Source organism: Osmerus eperlanus, chromosome 5 (genome assembly GCF_963692335.1).
Source record: "Osmerus eperlanus chromosome 5, fOsmEpe2.1, whole genome shotgun sequence".
Taxonomy (NCBI): Eukaryota; Metazoa; Chordata; class Actinopteri; order Osmeriformes; family Osmeridae; genus Osmerus; species Osmerus eperlanus.
In genome coordinates, this window is record NC_085022.1 from 7475483 (window position 1) to 7481861 (window position 6379).

General features: G+C 42.0%; 1 protein-coding gene across 1 annotated transcript; it reads right to left on the reverse strand.

Annotated features, from left to right (window-relative positions):
* Window positions 1–239: 239 nt before the first annotated feature.
* Window positions 240–2003, reverse strand: LOC134020626 (uncharacterized). Its single transcript, XM_062460784.1, has 7 exons — window positions 1865–2003; window positions 1628–1695; window positions 1403–1517; window positions 955–1071; window positions 788–879; window positions 538–655; window positions 240–376 (listed from the first exon to the last, which is right to left on the reverse strand). Exons 1-7 carry the CDS (start codon window positions 2001–2003, stop codon window positions 240–242), a joined length of 786 nt encoding a protein of 261 aa, XP_062316768.1.
* Between the last annotated feature and the right edge of the window lie 4376 nt (window positions 2004–6379).

Below are 6379 nucleotides of genomic sequence, written 5' to 3' on the forward strand. Positions count from 1 at the left end.
ATCTGCCCCCCCACTCCTGCAGAAGCTGAGGAAATCAGCCCCCCCATTCCTGCAGAAGCTTTGATTTGCTCACTTTTATGACAATTATAGGCTACATACCAGATGTTGGAACGTGCCAGGGGAATATGTATTCCGGCTGGAAGATTAACTCCACTCTTTCGGATGGCTGGACAAGTGTATTATGTTCCAGGACCAGGGCAGCCAGCTTTCCTTTCTCCTCTCTTATTTTGGCTCTCATCCTATGGCGACCCTTGTTTTTGTCTGAAAAACATTAACATAGACATGTGTCCTAGATGTGTTCTCTGCCTGATGCTGGCAGACATTTCCTCCATCTTCTTCTGCAACTCCACAGGTGCATCACTGTCCTCCACTGGTGCTGGTTAAGAAAAGAGAACACCCAAGTACAAACACGAGTTGAGGACAAAAAAATACTTTCATGCATTCTTGCTAAACCCAGATCGACAGTCATTCATATGACATTTGTAGTCTATCAGCAGTAGTAAAATTATATAATGTTCATTTTGTGTACGGACATACCACTCTCAGCCCACCCCTGAACATCGGTCACCCACTGCAGGATTGTGGAGTTGTCGACTGACAGCTCTGTCGTTAAGGCCTCCAGGCTGTCTTTTTGTTGTTGCAGACTTTGCTTGGTCTAAATAAGGAAAGAAAAACACAAATGCTTATGCACTTTACGACGTACGACTAAAACAAAGGCTGAATGAGATGGTTGATCTACATGATATATATATATATGCTTTATTGCATTGAGAACATTCCAGGGTACCTTCAGGAATCGTCTGCTGAGGTAGGAGCTCATGTGCTGGACCTTGGCTTGGTTCCATCCCATGCACAAGAGTGTGATCATGTCAGTGCGTGCTGCAAAGGAACATTGGTCAGTGCAAGGGCATGCTCTAGAATGCATGTTGATGTGAAAGAAGTCAATATGCTTACCAGCTTTTGACGTATATTTTGTGGAAATGGCGATCCTGAAGAGGAAGGCGTTAGCCTGCTCCACTTCTTCTCCCAGGGTGCAGGCAGCATTCTCCTGGACCCCCCACACCATTTGATCTATTGGGCCAGAAGACATGCCATATAATATCCAGTACATGTACAGATTATGTTAACTGGAACCATAACAAAGGTAAGGAAGTAAAGGTTTGGTTCAGTACCTCACACTTAATTCCATGGGCCTTTGCATGGAGGACGGAAAGAAAGGGCTTCATGCCTAGAAGATGTTGTAGTTCTGGGCATACTCTGCAGACCTTCTGCAAGTAGGCCCAGTACTTGCACATAAGATCAGTGCAGAAGAAAGTTGCAGTGTTGCCCAATTCCTTCTGCAAGTAGAGGGCATATGCATATATTTCCCCCCTAAACATATTAAGGCCTCTAAGGATTGTGCCATGCCTGCAGACAGCAAGCTCAATGCCCTCTTCATCAAGCTTGCTGCTAGATTTTCTCGAGATCTCCTTAGCAGCAGCAAATTCAGCCCCACCACAGACACCCTTTCCGGAAACCTTCGGATAAACACACACAAAATCCCAGAAAATGTTCAATGAAGGTCTACACAATATTTAAAATTCAAACTTGTAATCAAATAATTACGTCATAAACAGAAATTACTTACATGCTTGGTGGCCTTGTGGACATGGTCTACAAACTCTGACACCTTGCTGTCCTCGCAAAGGAAAACACCTTCCAAGTGGCCATGACTATCCTGACTACACAAAGGAGTTAAATCTGTTAACAGATGGTACTCTACTACACAATGTTTATTACATTGTATTATTTCTATTAACATGGAAGTGGAAGATTACTGTCCAGATACTTTAGGAGTTACCCGTAAATAGTTTGCATTACATACCTCCCTGCCTTCTTGAAAGATAATGCTTGCGATTGCCATCCACTGCTACAGCAAGAATTTCGGGAGTGCATGGAGGGCAGACAAACGGCTGCTCCTGGCACATCTTGTCAACCTCATATCTGCAGATGGCCCATTCCATGAAACTTTGGTGGAAAGTGTCTCCAGATATTTTACCACTCTGTTTCAATAAAAAAAATATATCAGTGAATAGTCTGATACTATGTAGGTTATTTCTTATCTTATTTGTCCAAACATATACAATGTGTATAGTTTACGAGGCAGTGATGAATATATCCACTATTAGTGCCACACACGGTACTCACTCTTCCAAAGCGGCTTTTTTTTTTGTCTAGCATTGTGGTAAATGCCAGATGGGACAGTCCAGGTGCTGACATTTTTAACTCCAGGTATGACTGGAAAACGTCAACATGAAACAGGCTATTGAAGTTGACTGTCCCTGGCCAGTACCCACTTTGCACAACGTCTTCCAGCGCAGGTGTCCAATGAGAGGCACAACATTCACAATGTGCTTCAGGGAGGACAAGATCATAGCGACCTAAAGTGGTAATAATGTCACAGGACATAATTTAACAGCAATATGTGTTTGTTGATATTCACTGCTACCTGCAAGAGTATGCGTGTTCACATGTGAGATTAATAAAATGATTGTTCTTCTTAAATGGAAATGTGTAAAACTCACCATTCATGGTCACTAAAACAATGGACCTCCCCACACTAACAGTCATGGGGAGCTGGCAGGTTTGGCAGGCTGATACCTCTAAAGGTAGAAGTTGAGCTACAAAGATATTTAAAAGACACAGCATGGGGATTGTGTATCAGTAATCTTGCGTCTAATGTCCTAATAGTCATTGCATAAGTGCCTCAAGCCATATCCAACATTTTACAATATTGATGTTAGATTACATTAGATATTTAGAGGAGGTTTCATGACCAAACACCTTACCTTGGTGGGTAAGGGAATATTGCCCGTCAGCATCCTGGCTGACAAATGAGGTGGGAGGCACAGGGTGGAGGTAGCCTGAGATCAGGGATCTCCGGTTGTGCAGAACACGTCTGGTGTGTTGCTCTTTGTCACAGGCCATGCACAGATACTGGTGAGGTAAGCACTCACTACACCTCATCACAGCCACTCCTTGCCTACACCACTGGCAGATGGTAGGCAATACTGCCTCATCTGACAGCATGCTGTTGATGAGATGCGGGCGGGACACTTTCCACCTCTCTGCAGAACAGGCATTTCGAATTCCTGAATCTTGTGCCTCTGTGTGTTTCTCACACTCAGGGGCTGCTGGCTGACCATCAAGTAACATTTCTTTGACCGCTTGAAGAAGGGAATCTGTAGATGAAAGAAATTGGTAGTACAGAACATTAACTGGAGAGGTATTTTTGAGTTTGGCATTACCTGTTCAAACTAAAATTAAAAAAATTGTTACTCACAAAGAACTGATTTCGATCAATACTTCTGTCGATCAATTTCTTGTTAGTTACTGCATACATTCAGAAACGAAGTGTAGTACCAACCCTTTCCGTTTTGAGTTAATGTAATGTGTTTTTGAGTTAATGTAATGTCGTTTCCCATTTGGGGGAGGTGAGCAAGTTATCCTATTTGGGGGGAGTTGACTCGTATTTGGGGGGAGTGTTTTCATTTGGGGGATGCACTCATGTTAGTGGGTGTGATTTGGACTTCAGGGCCACCGTAGAGAACTGCCACTCTCGGGAAACTTCCGGGTTCTGAACTGGTTGCAGTTCCATGTGAGGGCGCTAACGAGCAAGTGCAGAATGAATGGAGGTCTATGGAGCTATACCCCTCAAAATCCACTTTTCTCAGGATATAATTTTTTTCTAGTAATTTGAATTCTGAATTCGAAAGGGGAGGCAAAGCAAAATACACACTGCTGGCTGTTAGATTTTTTTAAAGTCGCCTTTCTGTTCTAAAAAGCCTTTGAAAATGTAATTGACGTCATACACATTGTACAACCAGAGCTACTGCTTTACGGCAAGCTTTGGTCACTTCATTTTTTCTCTCAAGGCATCGACAACACAGCTGACAAGTTAGGCTCTCCCTGTCAATACACATGCTAGAAAGAGTTTTGGCTAATGGTGTTGCTAATGTTGCTAATGCTCTCACATTATGATTCCGCTTCGGATTCCATCAAGCGGGAGCTCTGGTGGTGTCAGTCCTTCACTAACCAATCAACATTCATTAGCAGAATGCTAGCGTGTTATGGGCAACAACGACTCACCCTGTAAGAAATCAAAAGGACATAAGTACTCGTTCATTCAACTTTAATCCATGTTGAACATACACAAACTACAATCAAATCGGAGATTTCTCAACGACAATCAGGCGAAAGAGACAAATTTAGCCGTTTAGCTCCATAGACTCCCATTCAACATGCACTCGCTCCCGATCACCCCCAGTGGAACTCTGGTGGAACTGCAGCCAAATTCGGTACAATGGGGCTTAATAGGGAGTGACAAGGCTCTCCTTAAACAGGCTCTGCCAGCAGAGTAGTGTTGTTTCAGCACCGTAAATTTATTTTTTTAGTTGTTTTGATGTTGTCCCCAAAAAGGGCAATGTTGCCGCAAATAACATGGCAAGGGAGACAACTTGTCAAACCATTTCGACTGTTAAAATGCGTAAATTGTAGACCTACCAAATCTACTTAACATATATATATGTATTTAGGCCTACTGATAATTAGCGTAATTTGATGAGCTGTCTGAAACTGTTCTGACAGTAGGCTATAGCCTATGGCCGATATTCTCAACAGGAGATTGAGAATAATAGCCCAAAAAAGAACGTGGCAGCCATTGAAAAATGTAGGATAAAATTCTAAACACTGAAGAAGGCCTTGGTTAATTGCACTTGATGTGGGCTAATAATGTTTTTGTCTTGAACAAAATTAATAAATTACTTCAAAATAACTTTGCCACACACATTTATTAACTGATAGGCTAAATGCTGAGCTTTAAGATAAAAGGGAAAGATAACCATGACTAAAATGGGGATTCACTGAAATAACTAGTATTGCACAGATCCAGCACCGACTTCAGATCAGAAGGTGACCAAAACTGTAGCACACTTTGCTTGGCAGAACAGTCATTTAAAATTGCTCAGCATGACTAAGAATATATCATTATTATATTACGCGTGCATATTTAATCCAAATCCAATTATTACTATTCTGGCTGACAGTGTATGGACAGCTGCCCCATATTTCCATATTTCCAATTAACATAGTCAGCCTCCACAGATCCAGAGGGGGCTTGGACAGTGACAGACTGTGGCTGTGCCAAGGGTTGTCACAGCCTCACTTTGGGAAAGCATGCCCTAGTGGGAACATTAGGGGAGACTGTTGGGCACAGCATCTAATCGTCTTCTTTGGAAAGGGCAACATTCGGGACACTGTCATGTAGGGGCAGCATAAAGGGCACTTCATAACAACACACTTTTCCATTGGAAGTAAGGGCATGGGAACAGTCCAATTTAGACCATTGTCAGGGCACCTTATAGGCATCACATTTTCTTATACTGCATCACATTTTCTTATACTGCATCACATTTTCTCTACTATAAAGGAACTCATGAAGACATGTTTTTACATTTATAGAGGGCACACTGTCATTTACTGCATGGGGCATCCTGTGCACTCAATCATATTTCACAATGTGAATGGCAGACAGTAGGGCACTTATTTTTGCCACTCTAGAAGGCATTTTAGAAACACTTTTTCAACCATGGGGGCACCAGGCAGTCACCCCCTGAGTCTTCCAGTGGGCCTGGATACACCCATGGGGACAGTATATTGCACCTATAATATTGGGGAAGCCAAAAGGAGAGGTAATATAGAGGCTTGTCATCTTATAGGCTACTTTAAACAATGACAATACTTTATACAATTGAATAAAAAGTCTCCTTGATTCTTTGTGTTTCAAGATGACCTGAAAAACTGATGATAATACTAATCTACTAATAATCAGGTACTGCTTTGGATCAAGGTTTACCCTTCATATTTCCTGGCATAGTTGCCCGTTCAAGAATATCCCACATGCAAAGACACACAGAGATGCAGACAGACTGAACAGTGTCAAGGCTTGGCAACAGTGAGTTTGCTTCCTTGTGTGTGATTCCAGCAGACTACATAGTCTATGGCTACCTACATAGACTGCAGTCTACTACCCTCCTTTCTACTATTATAGTCTACTATTCTCCTTTCTATTACTTTCTACAAAGGATGGTAGGCTGCTCTTATGTGTTCATTGCCATCCTTAAGAGTTTCTAAAGTTTTATTTCATATATATATATATATATATATATTTATGTATTAATTTTTTAAAGAATGACAATTAAATCTATCTAGATAAACTATGCTGGGCCTGCTGAACCTATACTTCTTCCACAGATACTGGTCAGGGAAGCATTACTTCTGTCTCTGAAGATCCTTGGGGCTGGTGGGATAAACGCTCTTTGTATAATCTGAGCACCTTCAT